This window comes from Aspergillus alliaceus (genome assembly GCF_009176365.1).
Source record: "Aspergillus alliaceus strain CBS 536.65 unplaced genomic scaffold BDW43scaffold_9, whole genome shotgun sequence".
Taxonomy (NCBI): domain Eukaryota; kingdom Fungi; phylum Ascomycota; class Eurotiomycetes; order Eurotiales; family Aspergillaceae; genus Aspergillus; species Aspergillus alliaceus.
This window is the reverse complement of record NW_022474692.1, coordinates 198,131-214,942: the sequence shown is the minus strand read 5'-3', so window position 1 is coordinate 214,942 and position 16,812 is coordinate 198,131. Positions and strand designations below refer to the sequence as shown.

Here is a 16,812-nt window from a genome sequence, read left to right as displayed (position 1 = left end):
CCATAATCACAAGAAATACTCCATACCTCCTTCATGCACGGCCTAAGGCCAAACGGTCGATCATGACCGGGCACTGTCAACGGGGCACGAGTCAACTCTACTCTACCCCATACCCATACCAGGCGCAGAGCTTCCCCCAAAGGTAATAACACCAGATAATATAGACTACAAAATATGTCTGAAAAGCACGGCATAATGGAAGTGAATTCTCCCATTCAATCCTAACAGTGGAAATCCACTTATAAACTGTCCTGTGCCACGATATCGCTGGATCTCATTCGGCAGTGACGTGCTTTCGGGACAAACCAGGGGATTCCCCAAAATCCATGGCGGTTCATGATTTGCTTTCGGCAGCGGGGGGAATCGAGTCAAATCCATGGCAATGGTAGACCACATGTTCCCCCCTAAATGACTACGGATACGGAGTATCCTAGGGCTGTGATTGGTTTGTGATTTGACTTCCCTATTCACCAGAATTTCCATCTCAGCTGAAATCAGCTCAGCCTACAGACTCAAGAGTTAGGCATGGTTGTTCTGGCAATACTTTAATCCTTATGCGCGGTGAGCTGGACGATCATTCTATCGCACTAGTCGATAGTCTGAATCGGCTGGACGGAGTACTCCGTGGCTTACTTACATGACTCGTGACGAGGATCTCCAGAGCCAATTTCCCAGGGACCAATATAATATCATATCAGTTCTCCCTCATTTATACACACCTGATTATGCACGTATTATATTGCACATACATATATATATGTCCATCCACATATAGGTAACCCGATAATACCCACAGGCACAGAAAAGGACAGGGTAGTATTCCGCCTGATGCAAAACGCGTCTGAATCAGCCCACCTCGTCTCGGAATCGACTAGGATACCGGATACTTGCATACGGGCGTTGCTCCACCTTCCTCAGATAATACTAGAATCGAATCCCGAGAAAAAAAAAAGAAAAAAAAAAAAAAAAAAAAAAAAGAAAAAAAAAAAAAAAAAAGGCAATCATGTTAATTGCTTACTTCCCGGGCTGCCCAGCCTAGCCCTAGCTTTTCCCTTTGCTTTTGGGACAGAACATCTAGAGTCGGCGTCGAAACACACCGGGCTGCAGATTAGCCTTCTAGTAAAACTACCGAGTCCGGCTTATGCCGGGCTAGAACTATTGGAAATTTGTGGCGTTCATGATAGAGGAGTAGTCCGTTCTTGTCATAACCTCATCAGCTAAGACTTAAGCACTGTACCTATGTCCACTGTTATGAAACAGGTCGGGACAAATATGAGTTATTCTGTATCAGCGTGTTTGGCCTTGGTCCTGTTTTGAGTGGCTGGGAGGACTTGGATTCCCATGTGGAGAACTAGTAGATAATGATGTGGATGGGTGTGCCTGTTAAGGAGACTTAACGTCGGCAGTGCTCTATTGGGATCATTTGGGAAATCTAATAGTTGGTTGATCGTGTCGTGCTCCGGGCCCACATTTCTGTCAGCTTATGACCATATTTTTAAACCTCGTTTTGGCATGGTACTGGCCCCATCTTTTGGCAGGTGGAAAGACCTCAGAGCATCTTGGGTCGGGAAATAAACCCCCAGACAAGGGGACCGTCGTCATTTCCGGTTCAGACGGAGGATGTATCATCGCTGTTCTTTTTTATGTTGATGATGGTGAACATGTATGGCTGGACTACGTAACTGAGAACTGGATAAATTTCAATACTGAGTATCAATTATCACCCCGCTAGATAAAGCTTTTTGTAAATCGCTAAGTAAATATCGTATATTCTTTCCCTGTTCCCAAGCCATACCTTTTTGGTTCTACGTTGGCTTCATGTTCCTTTTGCACTGAAGCCTTGGGGTTACTCATAAAAGCATTTCAATGGACCCAATAGGGTTTCCAGTTATCTAGGGCATACGCAACCCCACCTGCGAAAAAGCTCAATTCGTCTGGTCCGATGTTGACATCACTGGCTAATCTTTCGGAGAGGAGGCCCTCAATTTTCTCCATTAAGCTCCGATTGAGACTTGCACGGACTTCGGGTGGCTGCTGCAGCGCCCCCTTTTCTTTGCTGAGACTGAGGAGTTCCTCAAACTCCTGTTTGGCGACTAGGTTTGGGAAAGTCCCAATCACATGGTTGAGGGCATGATCGAGATATACCCCATCGGCATTCTCGGCTTCCAAGTACGGGGATTTCACACGACCCATTTTGATGTCGCCGACCCGCGCGTGAAGACGCGACTTGTACCCGGGATCAGCGATCCCATTAATGCCATTCATATAAGCAAGGAAAAGTCGCTTGTCTAGGTCCACAACATCGCTGGTATGTTCTTCAGGCAGTTGCTTGATGGACTCGCTGATACCGCCATGTTCGGCGTCGTCGAAATCGTCACCGATATCGTTGTCCTCCTGAAAATGGAGGTTGCCAGATGCTCTTGCCATCTCCATTAGCTCATGGCAGGTCAACTCAGTGCAGGGTGTTTCATCGTCTTGAAGATCTGGCGCTTCAATATACAGCACGTTGGTATCAAACCTAACGTTGGACCCAAATGAGATGAATGAGCCATCGGCAGAGCCATCATCATAGTCATCATCATCATCGCTATATTCAGATAAAGTGTCTGATGCGTCTTCCCAGCATGTGACGTAGTACACATCATCATCTTCTTCGTCATCATCAGACGTCTCGTCTTCTGACAAAAATTCGTATTCGTGTTCAGAGACACCGGATGCATAGCCCGACTCAGATTCTTCGTCTTCTGCGATCTCCGCGTACCGTCTCTTCAGGATCGGTTTCAAATACGGAGGCTGTGACGTTACTTTGGTGGGTGCAGCGGTTGAAATAACCGACGAATTGATGGTGGTCGGATTAGTTGAAGCGACAGAAACCTCATCAGATGCGTAGCAGCTGTCCTGAGAGAGAGATATTTCAAGGCCAGAAAACGTCGAGGAAAGGGACTCCCAGGACTTTTTGTTCATGGTTTGGTTGCTCATCTTGACAACCTGTAATCCGTGTTCTGAACACCTTTGCCAAGTACCAAAATGCAGGTATGTTGCGACCCAAGGCCTTAGCAACAGGTGATGAATGGTTTGTTTGAGAAAGATCGGTAGTAGTTTTTTGATTTTGATAATTCTTGGCTTCGAAGGCCTCCGAAAATCCGGTAGGAATCCATGGTGAAGCACAGGTGTGAATCAAGGTATTCACCTAGTGGAGGTTGAGGAGGACATCCCCGGCAAAAATAATGTTGCAGTACATATTGGTGATTACTTCGAGATCCGTGAATTTTTAAAGGTAAAAAACATGCACTTCTGGTGCTGCTGAAGGTTCCCGGCACTAGACTCCGCTTTGAGTCCTCTCGTCGTTTCCGAAATAGGGTTGATTTTGATAGACTCTGCGTTGATATACATATAGACTGTAGGATGGTGTAATCGAAGCCTCAGGCTCAGTCTTCTGAGATATTCGTTCAGCCCACGACGCGTTGCGTGGCCTTGACAAGAGGGGTTGAGAGTGTACAAGGAAGCGCGACTTCCTCGACTAAGTTGAAAGTGTTTTCGCGTATTTGTACAAGGAAGGATGAGTAGAAACCTGGGCTTCTAGATTCACGCCACTTTCCGTGGGTGATTGTGTGAGATTGGGCGGGGGCGAGGGGTAACAATCGAAGATAGTTAGATTGCCCCAGTGAAAGGTCAGAGGTACATTAATGTATACCTGCGCAACGAAATAGATGTTATAATGTCGATAGTGGTGATAATAGAACAGCACAGAGTGCCTGTGGAAGGAAGGTCAAGGAAAGGCGACCGTCGTTGACAGTCTTGATTTGGGGGAGTCAGATTTCCGTCACCACCACCTGACCATTTGCGGCTGTTTGCCCCCTTCCCTCTCGGCCCGACTACGGAACGCCCAAAGGCGGTATAGCTCTATTTGGCTCCCGCTTGTTTTCCAACAAATGAAATCATCACGACCACTTTCGGGTCAAGAATTAATCCGTCCGGAGTTAGGGCTTCAGGCCTGATGTATTCCGCGTACTCCCGGACTGTACGGAGGACTCCCGAGTCCTATCCTAGATACTAGTAGATATCCATGTAGTACTAGTAAGTATCGGAGTAATGAGGGACGCCTTCATTGATCATGAAACATCTGAAAAGCCCGAGGTCTGACAATTGAGATGAGGTAAATACCTACCGCTTTTGTAGGACTAGCTAAATGTTACTTCTAATTACCACAGAAGTACTCATCACAAGTGCAAATTAAAGGAGATCCCTTTAATCTGACAGGCAGGTTGTGTACCCGGATGTACTACACTCGAGCGTACTATGTCTCTCGGACTCTTCAGCCCGATCCGTAACTTGTTTGATGATGATCATTCTTTGGGTTAAGCATTCCAATCTCAAAATAGGTCCATCGTTCGGGAACACAAGGGATGCAGGTGCTACGATCTTATCTGTGCGTCTACCAGTAGTAGTTCGCGCATTCTTCCATATGGCTTGCTTCCCTCCCGCTCCTCGAACCTGGACTAAGGTTTGAGGAATTGGTCCTTTGTTTGAATCGCATACTTTGTATCCAATTTGATTGAGCCTTGCGATGTAATCTCCTCGATATCTTAGCGGCCCAATATCATCGTTTGTTTGTCGCACAATAACTGCTTTCTGGGTAACTACAAGGGGGGAATGTTTTTGAACAAAGGAAGAAACGCACTTCCGAGTCCTGCGTAACGTAGTCTTCGCGTGGCTTTTTAGTGGAAGTGATACCTTACGAGATCGTATGACCAAAGAAAGACGACGACACCCATTGATCTGCTAGGAAATCAGTCCATGACACATCTTTTCACGCTCTGGAACACGCTTAATCTTGTTGATCTCCAAGATGAGAAAAGCTGAATGCGAACAATTAGTGATATGTCAAAGGACGCTGTTACGTGTAAAAGGGAATAATTATAGAAACCTCAATAGAGCAGATGAACACCAGTGCACATCTTTTGTCCAGAACTTCTTTCAAGCGAAATGACCAATTGCAACACATTACCAGTTTGCAACTTGGGAAATGATTTCCCTTGAATGTCGAGCACCTGTTCCGAGCATGGTTCATGGGGGCGCGCATTCCTCTCACAGGTTCAGCATTCCGGCGTACATTCCAACGGGGCTTTATCCACGCTGGAGCATTGGACCGCTGGGGAGCTCCTGCTCCACTGGAGTAAAGAATCCCATTGAACATGTTTCGGCGAGAGTGGAGGAGTGGAGGATCTTCCCGGGGACCCGTTCAAGCTCTGGGCTTAATCCATGAGGTAGTATCATGACGCTTACATTGGTACGTCATTTCCCCATTGTGGGTGCTTCCTATTAGGGATATATGTTCTTCTCCCGCTGAAGACGAGCCTATCTCCGTGGACAGGTGGACCAGTAGTTCCTCCCATTGATAATGATCGATTCTCGCCATCTTTGGTGCGCATCGGATGATTCCTCTCGGGGGCTCGTGTATGTCTGTCCTGCTGATACAAACACCCTCTGCTTCTGGTATAGTGAGGGTTGCATTCCACCGGGTGGCTAATGGAGGGGGACCCGAGCATTCTCTCTGTCAATGAATGTGGACAGACTTTGAGGTATCCAATCAGCCACCCAGATTTCCAGCCTCTGTGATTGGTGGAGTATTGTCTAGAAGACTATCCAAGCATTCAGGTCAAGCAATGGGCCCAGTCGTGGTCCATTTTGGAGAGCTCCCCATCCACTCTGGCGCATTCCTTACCCATCTTTAGAGTAGCAGGAATGTGCGTCGAATCCCAGAGGCTGGGTACTTGTCGCGACAATTCAAATACAGCCCTCTGTCTGTTGTTTGTTTGCTTTGTCTCCTTTGCATGTTCTGCACTGTTTTCTTTGATTGTCAAGCCATCAAACCAATCCTACACACCAAACATTCCATCTTGTTCTTGTTTGAAGCTCTTGAACGGATCGCCGGCTAGACTTCCGCAGTTCCTTCGACCCAGATTCTAGCAGTCACCAATCAGATCGGAGTCTGTGAACCGTTTTGTTGGTTAACGTTCTCTTTGACAGTTCTGTTTTACCCCATCGCCGCAAACGGAAGGCAGTTCCCTCCCCGGCAAGATGTTTGCACCACCTTTCGACCATTCCTTCACTGATTTATTTGACGAGTACGTCAATATGGAGGCATCGAGTGCCGACAGCAACAAAGATGTTTCATTTCCCAGCGACTTTGACCAAATATTCTCCCTGGACTCATTGTCAAGTGATTGTGGCGACCAATCACCAATCCCTACCTCCAAACAAACCCATCCTTCACCACAGTGGGCGAAGGACTTCTGGGGCCTGCCAGACGCATCCTCCTCATTAGGCCAGGGCCCCCTTGCTTTTCAAGACACCGTTCATCCTTCTGCTGTTTCAGATCTAAGTGTCAAACTTGAAGCTTCTTCGACGACCCGCCCTGCAGAGACCCGCTCATCGCCGGCCACTCCTCCGGAAACTCCAAGCCGTAAATCAAAAAGTGCATTAGTCACACCGAAGTCTATCCATCGTCATCGCGAACCTAATGGTCGTCGTGGTGTGCAGCGCAAACAAAGCTTCTCCCCCAGCTTGACCCGCTCCTCGCACTTGCCAAAAGGAAGAATGGCGTATCCGGAAGCGTGGGCGCAGCGACTTCAGAGCTTCAATTTCCTCCGTAGTTCTGATGATCGACTCCCATTGTCACCGCCGCCTTCGGAATATCTGGTGCAGCAAGAGAATATGGCGGCCGACAACAGCGCCATACACATGGGCCATTCGGGAGACTCAGGCGAGATGCATCACCATTTTGACTCGAGCATTTTCAACCAATCCCCCGCGATCTCTATGCCATCCCCATCGGCTCAGGTATTGCAAAGGCAGCAAGCCCAGTATTTAAGCCATTCCAATAACTCCGCCGTCACGCCGAGTCCCCCTTCAGCAGATGATATCTTTCCCTCCCCACATTCCTCGGATCCTCAATCCATGTCCTCGTGGAATTCTGATACGCTCGGAACCCCCGGGCTTCCTTTCACGCCTGATCTCCCAAGCCACGATGCTCAGGCCTGGTGGCCGCCGATGAACGCTCGGGTTCCCCCGCGCCAACCGTCCTATCAACAAATAGTCACCTCGCCATCCCCACAGCGGCCAATCCAAAACACCACCCATCAGCATGAACTGGCCAGCCACCAACATGACATGCTGCAAGGGGGGCTGATGATTCAGATGGACCCCTCATCATACGACATGGCAGCCACTGCTAGTTCGTCCTATTCCTCGACTACCATGCCTCCGGCTCCCAACCCGCAGGAGAACCGCGCTTATAACCACATGCCTCCTGCTCACCAGAAATACGTCGATGCATCTTCATTTGCCACTCCCCAACTTCAGCCCCAATCACGCTCCCCATCTATATCTCCACGAGGAGAAGGATCACCCAAGGACGGGTCTGTCATGCATCACAGCATCACCATGAAAACTGCGCGCCGCAACCTGGGCCGAAAGTTATCCTCCAACTGTATGAATAGCACTCCCAAGCCCGTCAAGGGTCTCCATGGATCGGGGAGTCCGAAGGGGATGAACAAGTCTTCGGTTACTGTATCATTTGTAAACTTTACCCCAAGTGACAGTCAAAAGATCTTGACCGGAGTTGCTCCCAGTGGCAGCTCCAAAACCAAAGCTCGTCGGGAACAAGAGGCCCGGGACCGACGTCGCAAGTTGAGTGAAGCGGCATTGAATGCCGTGCGAAAAGCCGGTGGAGACGTGGAGGCTCTCGAGGCTGTGCTATGCTAAAAAAGGAAATAGTACCGTTGCTTATTTTTCGGTCTTGATCTTTTATTTTTATTTTGTGACAGCTTTCATTAGCTCTGCTATATACCTTTTGGGCTTCGTTTATTTCAGTGGTCGGTTCGGTGTTCTGGTGGATTTCGGAGTCCAAAAACATCTCGGTTTAGAATTGGTTGTGAGCGTTAGATTAATCTTGTTTACATTCTAGTTATTTAGCCCATCATACTTATTTATTCTCTTAAAATCTAATCTGGCATAATCTCTCTCTAATACATCTGTACATAGCCCTCAAAAAGTTTCATCCACACCAGTATCATCCCTCTTTCAATTTATTTTTGCTCTGATTATTTATTTGTTTATTAGTATCTTATGTAATCAAATCTCATGCATCCACATATGAAAAAAAAAACCCCCAGCATATCTATTGTACATACACCGACAAGAAATAGGTCAGAGATCTCATATAATACATGTATAGAGCACGGAGCCAATGATTGGATATCGTCCAAATCTCTAATAAGCGCAATAGCACCCAAAAGGACCAAAAGGCTTTCATAGCCATCATAGACATCCCTAAACTCCGCCCGTGACATCGCGCCTCAAGTTCCAGACGGCCAAAAAGCGCCATTCAACTTGCAACGAAGCTACCCAAGCCTATAACAAGCCCCACACAGAGTAAACCGATCCCCAAAAAAACCGACGGCGCTCAATCGCAAAACACGACAGCCATGACCCCCGACCCGCCCAAAGAGCGCAGATAATCCACCGCCGAGATAAAGATCGACAACCATAATTTCTATCCCGTCCTCTTTCATCTCTGCGACGTCGTCGGAGACCAGGCTTTCGGCTGCCAGCCTTCGCTGGGAGTTGCTGCTGCTGCGGCCCAGGGGTCCTTTTTCGCGGTTGGTACTTCGTCACGGCCTACTTCTTTTGCATCGGGGGTATCGGCTTGGGCGTTATTGGCCTGCGAGGATGAATTTGAGGTCGCATCGGCAGATTGAGTCGCGGGCTTCGGTTGCTGAGTTTGCGGCATGTCGAGGTAGGAGGGTTTGCTGGCCCAGCGTTCATCGGCTAGTTTGGCGAGTTGTTTGATTTGGAGTTGGCGGATGATGTCTTGTTGTTGTTCTTCAACGGATGGAGGTTCGGCGCGGACGTAACGCAGCCATTGGTGCCATTGTGCTGGAGGGGGGTTGCGGGTTAGTTTTATAGGATTGTTGATGTATCGGGGGAGAGGATATTATAAGCTTACGGCTGACTTGGACATCAGCGTAGTGAGTTTTGGGGTTGAATTTGACGATTCGTCGGTAGCGCGTAGCGTTCAGGGCGTCCTTGAATTCCCAGAAGGTGTTTCCGGATAGATCCGATCCTATTTATTGCGATCATGTTTAGTTATGAAGATGGGGGAGTAACGGGGAGGGTGGTTGAACATACCGACGAGGAAGGATTTTCGCCACGGTAATCGAAGGCTCTTCCACTTGAACCAGAGACTGTTCACCGGACTCATTTGGGCCGAAAGAATTACGACGATCGAGGGAAGAAATTAGGCGACTATGAAAAGACCGGAAGAAAATTAAAAATGGGGAAATCGAAGAGAATAATCCAACTGGGGCTTAGACTTCGTGTTTTAAGGCAGCGAAGATTCAGAACGTCATCGGGCAGAATGAGGGCTATGATAGGTCACGGTATTTCTTCTAGACTACAGCATTCCATTCCTTTTCCTTCCCGGTTTCCTTATGAACAGGAACATTATTCGTACTTTGTGTCAATTCAGTAAATTCGCTATATTTACCCCTTTTCTTCTTCTTTTCTTTCTTCCCCTTACCTCCGTGCACTGTATATAACCCACCGGACTATTCGATTCGCCCTCTTTCTATATCAGGAGCACCGCCTCCTATTCAACTCGGTCCCCCTGTTCCGAACCACGGTTCATGCCAACGGGCTGGCAGCATAAACAGACGATTTCCATCCGTGAGAGCGTCTGAAGACTTCCCCCGACAGACCGACCGTTTCATATAACTCAGAATCTCAAACATGGCCTCTGTTACGTCACTGGATAAGGATTTGCGCAGTCTGCGGCTGTCCCGCTATACCCCGCAGGCTGCCGCAGAAGTCCGCGACTGGATTGAAGAAGTCCTCCGCGAGAGACTACCAGCCGGGGATCTTCTGGATGCGCTCAAAGATGGCGTCGCTTTGTGCAGGTAAGAACTGCACATTTCTCGCCTACTCACGCAATCCGAATTACCCGATCAGCCGCTAACATAGCCCTAGACTGGTCAACCTGGCCGTTTCCCCCGGCGTCAAGTATAAGCAGTCATCGATGCCCTTTGTACAGATGGAAAACATCTCACACTTCCTTCGCGCGTGCCAAATCCCGCCCCTGGGTCTTCCCCCGCATGATGTCTTCCTTACCGTCGATCTCTACGAGGCTAAGGATCCCGCACAAGTTCTTCAGTGTTTGGTCGCCTTCAGTAGAAGAGCTAATGCTCTCCAACCCGGCAAATTCCCTCGTTCGATTGGTCCGCAGAGTAAGGTCAGCACTTTGAGCCCGAATGCGACCGGCTCGAGTCAGGGGACCCATACACCCTCTAGACCGCGGGGACTTAGTAACGCGACCTCCAGCGCTTCTGGATACTCGAGTCCGGCGAAGTCTCCGGGCCCGGTGAGCAGTTGGAGCAAGAAGACGGATGAGCATACGACAATGCCAGCTTGGAATATTCACCAATACGGTTATATGGGCGGTGCCAGTCAGGGCAATCAAGGGGTCGCGTTCGGTGCTCGTCGACAGATCACAACTGCTGGGCCACATGTGCCAAGTCTAGCTGAAAAGGAGAAGCGCAGACGGGAAGAAGAAGACCGCCGCCGCTTGGAGGTCGAGGAAGCAGAGCGCAAACGCCAACAAGAGCGGGAAGCCGAGGAAGCCCGTGCTCGAGCGGAGGAAGAGCGCCTGTGGGAGGAGGAAACTAACCGCCAGAGGGAGCAAGAGCGACTCCAGGTCGAGGAAGAGCGAAAGCGATGGAATGACGAACAGCGGCAGTGGGAACAGGACGAGGAGCGGCGTCAGCGAGAGGAGAAAGAGGCCGAAGAGAGGCTGGAGAGTGAGAGACTGCGTCGTCGGGAAGTTAACGATAGTCGCCTCAATGGACAGTTCCTCAGTCAATACCAAGCAAGTCAAGCTGGAGCTAGCCAAGCTGCTCCCGAGCCTTCCGAGAGTCGGCGCATAAGAGAACTTGAGCGAGAGCTGGAGTCCGCAAAACAAAGAGAGGCGGAATATCAGCGTGAACGCAAGGAAATGCTAGAGAAACAGGCAGCACCTGCTGCGACTCGCGCTCCTCGCCCAGTACGGGTACCTCCCAAGCCTAGCTACGATTTGTCTTCCCTCGAGCAGGAGAGGCGACTCCTTCGCAAGGAATGGAGCAACCATCAGACTGAAGAGCCGATTGCTGAAGCGGCCAGCCCTCCTTCTCTACCGCCCCGGCCGCTCCCCGAGTCAGCCGCTACTTCGCCCCGACCCCTTCCTGACCCATCGCTCTACGCTCCAAAAAGCCCTATCCAGGAAAGTCGTGTAGACCGTTTCCTCGCATCCAATCGACCTCCCGTTGTATCCAAGCCAGCCACCCATCGCCCACAGGATTACACAACAACGGCTGAAGTCGACGCGGAAAACAGCCGCCGAGTGGCAGCACAACAAAAGACCAAGGCAGGCGGATGGGCCTCCAAGTCCCTGCTCGAACGTGAAATGGAGCGTGAGCGCGAGCGCCAGCGTGAGTGGGAAGAGAGCCAGAAGCAAACACAAGAAGCAGCCGCCAAAGGTCTAAAGGACGGTTCCCTCGGAGTCGGACCCGGACAAGGAGCTTGGGATGTGCACCAGTACGGCTTTATGGGCGGCGACAACCAGAACCGGGGCGGCCATGGACTAGGAGTTGGAGGCGCAAGGAGACAGATCATTGGACCTCGTCCTCCTCCGTGATCAAACATGGCGAATTAAGGGTGGTATGGTATCTTAGTCAAAATGTGTTCATCCACATTTGAGGGCCGTACGGGGGAGGAGTCGAGCTGTCTCATGGAGGATTGATTCTATTACCCAGCGTATTCTTCCGTCTATCGATATTTTCTTTTCTTGTTAACGGCGGTTCTTCGTGCTTTTTATAATTGATTCCAGACATTGTTTCAAATATTGGTGGTTAGCTGTAGATAAGCTATACGCAAGCTAAATAGGTTTATCTAATCAGGATATAAAAAAAGTGAAGCACCTCAGAAGCAACCTAACATGCTAAACGCAAGATATACATATATATATATATATATATAAAGGGACAAGAAAGGGTATCTATACGACAGATTCGAGCATCTCAAGCCAAGCCAATAACTCCACAACATCCTCACTAACAAATCAATCAATCAATCACTCATCCTCATCTTCCGCACGCGGAAGAATCTCCTCAACAAGGAACCTCAACCGCTCCCCACTCTCAAGCAGCCAACACCACTCTGTATCCTCTGATTTGCGCACACTCTGGCTCTTCTTAGTCTCGGTTTGCGCCCTCTCCGCACGGCGCTGTATGCCAGCTTCGACTGCTTCTTGTAGTTTGGGCGTCACACGCAGCATGTCGTTGTTGGCGAGGAGTATTACGAGCGTTTCGAGGAGGATCGAAATTTTGGTGTTGTCGACTAGACTGGTTGTGCTTGCTGCATAGGGGAGGAAGCATTCCTCTAGTTTTGTTTGGTTGAGGTACTCGTCGTCTGTATCAGGGGCGGCGCTTTCGCGGATGCGGAAGAGGAGGAACTCACAGAGGGTTGTGCAGGCTTCTGGCGAGAGGTGGGGGAGGGTGGTTGGAGCGATGAGAGCCTGGAAGACGGGAAGGGGGAGGTGGCGGATGTTCTCGACGAAGAGGTGGTACAGGTCTTCGAGGGGGATGAAGGAGTCGGGGAGAGACTCGGAGACGACAGAGAGGAGGTTGAGGAGGCGTTGGCGGAGGGCGAGGGACTGGAAGCCGCCGTGGGAGGAGAGGTCGCTCACAGCGAAAGTTGAGGGGTAGGTGTCGAGGGCGTCGGTGGATTTGGCGTCTTTAGACCGCGTGCCTCGTCTGGGCCGTTTGGATTGTCGGGACGGCCGTTTCGCAGCCGGGTCCGCGTCGTTGTCGGACGATTCGTCGTCGTTGATTAGGTAGTCGCCGTATTGGTCTTCGTTGATGTTGACATGCACTTCGCGTTTCCGGGCGTTCTTGTCCTGCTGTTTGGGCTTTTTCAGCTCGTGGTGGAAGACTTCTCGGAACTCGTTGGCGGAGGTTGAGCCCCCGTCTGCGAAGATCGCGCGGAGGATTCGTCGATTATGTCCGTAGCCTGCCGAGGCTTGGCTGATGTACTGGAATACCAGGCTGTCTTTGAGGATTTGCGAGTGGTCGGTCTTTGCGATCGGGTTCGCGCTCAGCCTTTTTCGCTCGTTCCAGTCGTCTTCCAGGACTTCGCACATGTATTCGAGCCACACCTGCCATTGCTCCCATCGGTCCCGGTGGAGGACGGAGCAGTTGAACGCCCATCCGACCGCGTGCCAGAAATCCTCTGCGCGAGACCATACGGACGCAGACTGGGCCAAGTCGAGGTTCAGTGGTTTCGTGTCATCGTCGGGTAAACGCTCGTCTTCAGCGCGCCGGCGACGCCCATGGCGGGAGGATTCGAAGTGTGTGAAGGAAAACGCGACGCCGAGTTTAGCGGATAACGGCCCAGCGAGGGTATTTGTGAGGCGTAGTAATCGCAAAGAGACATTGGGCACCTCTTCTTCATCGGCGGTCTTTGCCCGGGTGGTGGTTGAGGGGTGGACGAGGAATGTCGCCGCTAGGGCGAGATGCTGCGGTGGCGGGGCATAGACCGGTGTTGGAGGGTTTGTGCCGGTTGTGATGATTGTTAGGAGAAGGTTTAGGGCTTGTTTGTCTAAGAAGATGTCAGTTTTGGGATAGAATGATTGCAGGTGGTGTGAGACGGACAGAGCTTCTCTTCGAAGAAAATGCCTACATGCTGGACCAGTTCAAAGGGGAGGGGTCTGACAGGGCGATAGAGAGGCCAGGACGCCTCTTCCTCTGTTACCGCCATTGACTTTCCGTTGAAAGACGTGATGTTGGAGCAAGATGGAGAATCGCGGTGTCGCGAGGCTTATCGATATGCGACACACACGTGGGATTCAACAATCATGCTTACATACTTACATGCTTATCACCCCTAATCAATATATATACATATTTATGTGACTCTCTGTCGCTACATATCTACCGACAAACTTTATGGAGGAAGTTCTAGGTTGTTTTCATGGTAATTCAATCCGATCTTTGCTATCTGATCTAGAGTGGATAGTATCCTTTTCATAGCACTTGGTATATAAATCACTTAAATGTCTAAGTATTCACCAACTCAAGGTGCCGTAGTGTAGTGGTTATCATGCGACGTTGTGGTTTGTCCCACAGTCCCGTCTCGACCTGGGTTCGATTCCCAGCGGCGCCAATTGGCGTCAGATACTTGATTGGTTCTTTTTTTTTTTTCTTGTTAAACTACTTCTAACTCTCCATATCTTACTCATCCCCCTTTTTTTCTTTGTTTCATATGCTATCCATATAAGGGGTAAAAAGTAGAGCTAAACCCCCAAAATAACCTCTGAACTTTTTTCATTTCCAATCGGTCATATGTCCCTACTGATGAACTACTTTACTAACCTAACCTAAACTAGCTTCTAAGGTCGGGTGTACCAATACTCCTATTGGTCCACATCCATCCAGATCGGGGCCACCATATATATATATATATACATGTCCAGTTTGTTGTACTCCGTCCACAAAGTCCAAGGTGGGCTGTACTACGACTACCCTCTCGATGCCCACGCCTGCCGCATAGAGGCAATACGATGTGCGTTATTTAGTACGTAACAGATCCCATACTTGGCGCGAAGGGGCAAGCAACATACCAATTACCAACAGTCCCATGACACCACAAACTCCAGATGGGCGTACATGAAGACGGACGAAGTCCGCTAACCAAACCAACCCCACAACGAGCGACTCACCGGCCCGGACTTATCGTCTAGCGAGCCAAATAGTAAACGGTACAATGGCTGGCCTGATTAGGCACTCTTGGTATGGGCCCTAATCGTATAGTATGGTATAGAGTAGCATTTCGATGGCGTTGAAGTTGACTTATGACCAAACTCCCCCGAAGAGGTATACATGCATATACGGGGTACTTATTGGACGAACCGACGAACCTAAGAACCAGGCCGAGGTTCTAGAAGAAAGCTAATTGGTATAATTAACATAGGGTTTAGTTGATTGTCGGAATAGGATCTATACTCGGGGTCTCATGTGACCTGGCAGAGCATGACTGCATGACCTAGATTGACCCTAATGCATTAGACGTAATCTCGGCGTGAGCCAAGACAAGATTTGTCTCACGAACGTTTTGGAAACCTATCTGTTGCATACTAGCAGTAGGATGAATATGCGAGAGTATGTCCCAATCGATAGGTAAGAAAGCCATATACACCGTAAGATGCAAGTAATGAATAGTATACCCTTATTTCTAGACACGTGTCTTGTCCTCTATCACAGCTGCCGCGACCCCATATTCTATTAAATTTGTGTTCGACATTTTGTTTTTTTCTTTCTGCTCTCCTTCATTTTTGATGCCTCCTGTACCCCATGCTATCACTTCAGCCCGTTTCCCAGCAAACAAAAGTATTCGACAGGGTAGAGTAGCAGAGTTCGGGCCAATTTCAGATCGGGGGAGTAGAGTAGCCCCTGAAACATGAAACAATTATTACAAGACAGAGAAGGGAAGGGTAATAAGCGCCAAGTGGAGAATATTATCAAGAAAAAAAAATGACTTCAGAAAAGAAAAGAGAAGAAAGAGGATCGTTTACTCCTCCAGTTCCGAGGAGAAAAGACCTATCCGCAGTCGGTGTGACTGTATCCGAGTTAGCAAGGCATACATATAGATGTTGCCGGTATAAAGGGGGAACGAAACGTACGAATGGAAGTTTCGGAATGACCACCCCCAAAGTGGCTAGGAAATTGATCGTGAAATATGTCAAGTCGTAGTGGGTATAATGCGTGCTGAGAAGGAAAAGGCAGATGGGCACGCAGAGTAAGAACTTTTTCGTCGGGGTATATTGATCTCCGTTGTCGATTTGCTCCCACATGTTGAGATTATCATAGGCACCCGCGTTGAATTCGAAAGGGATGCCCCGCACCCAGTGGAACATGAGAAACGAGCCGAACATGTAACTGATATTGGTAAGGGTCCATGACGTTTCCTGCGAGACGCCGGGGATGATGTCGTAGAAGATCTTCAAGGCAATAATCAGAACGAAATGGATGGTCCAGGCACCTATCATCACGGAGGCTCCGGTTAGCTATCCCGGAAAGAGAAGAACATACAAAAAGCCCACATATCTGCACTCACCCTTAGCATTGACCCAGTTCGCATTCAGATTGGGCAAGGCAGCTTGATCGCTGGTATGCTCAATGGACTCCGGCGGCTCCTGATAGATGATGCTGCTTGACCGTCTCCTCCGTCCACCCTTGCTCTGGGACATGCTAGAATCCGGACTCAACCGGTGCGGTTGAGTATCCACCCCCGGGGGGAAGGAAATGGTACGGGGAACTGCGAGGGAAGACACTTTGGCGGTATTGACCGGGGTAGATGTGGGATTGAGGAGGGATGTCGGGAGACGAGACGAGGAGGATTGACCAAGAAGAGGATCGGAAAAAAAGAACGGCCAAGAAGGTCTCGGTTCGGTGGGATCGAATTTGCTGCTAGTTAAGAAGGTTGTTTGCTAATGCAGAAGAAGTAGAGGATCTGATCCGTCTCTCGCTTTCACTTCCGACCGTCAGATTGGATGATCGGCAGCTGTTTGGGTCACGGGATGTTCACCAATCCGAAGGGGGCAAAATGAATGGGGGTGTTTTTAGGAGGCGTAAAATAGGTATCACTAAAATGAAAAATGAAAAGAAAAAGTAAAGAGTGTAACTATTATATTAGATAATTCTATACACAAGTATAGGCTTCCGG

General features: G+C 49.4%; 8 protein-coding genes and 1 non-coding gene across 9 annotated transcripts; 5 read left to right on the top strand and 4 right to left on the bottom strand.

Moving 5' to 3' along the window:
* The first annotated feature begins 655 nt into the window (after positions 1–655).
* On the top strand, positions 656–1,352 carry BDW43DRAFT_249806 (uncharacterized protein). Its single transcript, XM_032039792.1, has one exon. It carries the CDS (start codon positions 829–831, stop codon positions 1,219–1,221), a length of 393 nt encoding a protein of 130 aa, XP_031903024.1. The 5' UTR covers positions 656–828; the 3' UTR covers positions 1,222–1,352.
* On the top strand, positions 1,353–1,798 carry BDW43DRAFT_249817 (uncharacterized protein). The gene has a single exon (XM_032039793.1). It carries the CDS (start codon positions 1,484–1,486, stop codon positions 1,730–1,732), a length of 249 nt encoding a protein of 82 aa, XP_031903023.1. The 5' UTR covers positions 1,353–1,483; the 3' UTR covers positions 1,733–1,798.
* On the bottom strand, positions 1,798–3,325 carry BDW43DRAFT_249804 (uncharacterized protein). Its single transcript, XM_032039791.1, has one exon. The coding sequence runs from the start codon at positions 2,977–2,979 to the stop codon at positions 1,864–1,866; it is 1,116 nt and encodes a 371-aa protein (XP_031903022.1). The 5' UTR covers positions 2,980–3,325; the 3' UTR covers positions 1,798–1,863.
* A 2,583-nt stretch (positions 3,326–5,908) lies between these two features.
* Positions 5,909–7,840, top strand: wetA (developmental regulatory protein WetA). Its single transcript, XM_032039790.1, has one exon. The coding sequence runs from the start codon at positions 6,082–6,084 to the stop codon at positions 7,765–7,767; it is 1,686 nt and encodes a 561-aa protein (XP_031903021.1). The 5' UTR covers positions 5,909–6,081; the 3' UTR covers positions 7,768–7,840.
* Positions 7,841–8,056: 216 nt separating this feature from the next.
* Positions 8,057–9,399, bottom strand: BDW43DRAFT_267760 (uncharacterized protein). Its single transcript, XM_032041032.1, has 3 exons — positions 9,193–9,399; positions 9,011–9,127; positions 8,057–8,940 (listed from the first exon to the last, which is right to left on the bottom strand). The coding sequence occupies exons 1-3, from the start codon at positions 9,263–9,265 to the stop codon at positions 8,573–8,575; spliced, it is 558 nt and encodes a 185-aa protein (XP_031903020.1). The 5' UTR covers positions 9,266–9,399; the 3' UTR covers positions 8,057–8,572.
* Positions 9,400–9,495: 96 nt separating this feature from the next.
* BDW43DRAFT_267756 (calponin homology domain protein) lies at positions 9,496–12,106 on the top strand. The gene is made up of 2 exons (XM_032041031.1): positions 9,496–9,959; positions 10,030–12,106. Exons 1-2 carry the CDS (start codon positions 9,793–9,795, stop codon positions 11,726–11,728), a joined length of 1,866 nt encoding a protein of 621 aa, XP_031903019.1. The 5' UTR covers positions 9,496–9,792; the 3' UTR covers positions 11,729–12,106.
* Positions 11,946–13,896, bottom strand: BDW43DRAFT_249770 (uncharacterized protein). The gene is made up of 2 exons (XM_032039789.1): positions 13,743–13,896; positions 11,946–13,689 (listed from the first exon to the last, which is right to left on the bottom strand). Exons 1-2 carry the CDS (start codon positions 13,846–13,848, stop codon positions 12,164–12,166), a joined length of 1,632 nt encoding a protein of 543 aa, XP_031903018.1. The 5' UTR covers positions 13,849–13,896; the 3' UTR covers positions 11,946–12,163.
* Positions 13,897–14,167: 271 nt separating this feature from the next.
* BDW43DRAFT_t57 lies at positions 14,168–14,253 on the top strand. The gene has a single exon. It is a non-coding gene; the product is annotated as a tRNA-His (tRNA).
* A 1,404-nt stretch (positions 14,254–15,657) lies between these two features.
* On the bottom strand, positions 15,658–16,336 carry BDW43DRAFT_308447 (ORMDL family protein; the record flags this gene model as incomplete). Its single annotated transcript, XM_032046511.1, has 3 exons — positions 15,658–15,705; positions 15,770–16,128; positions 16,204–16,336. 3 exons carry the CDS (start codon positions 16,334–16,336, stop codon positions 15,658–15,660), a joined length of 540 nt encoding a protein of 179 aa, XP_031903017.1.
* Between the last annotated feature and the right edge of the window lie 476 nt (positions 16,337–16,812).